The sequence below is a fragment of the Penaeus monodon genome, chromosome 28 (genome assembly GCF_015228065.2).
Source record: "Penaeus monodon isolate SGIC_2016 chromosome 28, NSTDA_Pmon_1, whole genome shotgun sequence".
In the NCBI taxonomy this organism is placed as follows: Eukaryota; Metazoa; Arthropoda; class Malacostraca; order Decapoda; family Penaeidae; genus Penaeus; species Penaeus monodon.
The window spans coordinates 35,192,136-35,193,071 of NC_051413.1; the positions used below are offsets into that span (position 1 = coordinate 35,192,136).

General features: G+C 35.9%; 1 protein-coding gene across 1 annotated transcript in view; it reads left to right on the plus strand.

The window, feature by feature from the left end:
* LOC119591556 (probable RNA-binding protein 19) overlaps window positions 1–936 on the plus strand; it is a gene marked incomplete in the record, with an annotated part of 63,063 nt that overhangs the window by 60,926 nt on the left and 1,201 nt on the right. Inside the window, 1 exon segment of the mRNA XM_037940311.1 lies at window positions 573–675. Coding sequence (XP_037796239.1) covers window positions 573–675 — 103 coding nt within the window.

Below are 936 nucleotides of genomic sequence, written 5' to 3' on the forward strand. Positions count from 1 at the left end.
TTGGTGTGGCACAGTGAATGCTATGGTCTGAAAATGGCCCCAGAGGCAAGCCCAGTCAGCCACACAGACTCCCCAGAGTGGAGGCCAAGCCAACCCTACTTTTTCCCAGCGACAGAGGCCACACTTGCCTCAGCTATTCTTATCTTCACACACAAAAAAGAAAAGTTATATTTTAGGATATGTTGATATTGAGAGTGTGGAAACAACAAGTTTTTATGAAAAAGGTTTTATGTGTACTACTATATCTATTTTAAGAGACTGAATATTTTCTGAGGTGGCCACAATTTTCCCAACAGTTATATTTTTTATTATATTTTTGTTGCTGAATATAATGTGAAGATAAAAATTGCCAGAAGGGGCATAGCTACCTTGCAGCATTTCAGGAGTTTCTAAATGTGGCAGGACAAAAATGAGAGTTACAAAGTTACAGAGACTACACACCATTAGAAACATTTCTACAAAAAATTATAAATCCATGATATTTGTATGGAGACTATCAATCTTCTCTTTTCTTTTATTCAAAAATGAACTCTCAAAAGTTGTTTCAATTCACACATATTCTGTGTTTTCAGCACTTTTGGTGAGCTTAAATTTGTGCGTCTGCCAAACAAGATGAACAGCCAGGAACATCGAGGATTTGGCTTTGTGGAGTTCGTCACTAGAGAAGATGCCAAGGTAAGTCCTCATTTTATATTCTGTATTAATTGTGACTATTTGTGCATGTGTGTTTGAGTATCTAACTTGAGCACCTCACTGTTTGTGAAGAAGACTGTTAGTTACTATTACTGCAAATTTACTAATCACATATTAGCAGTGTATTAATTCATGAATTCTCATGAGGCTGACCTGAATGGGAATATGACCCAAGAATTTCTACCTGATTAGTACAATAAAGACATTCTAAACATTGCATTTTCATTAATTGCTTTCACAAAT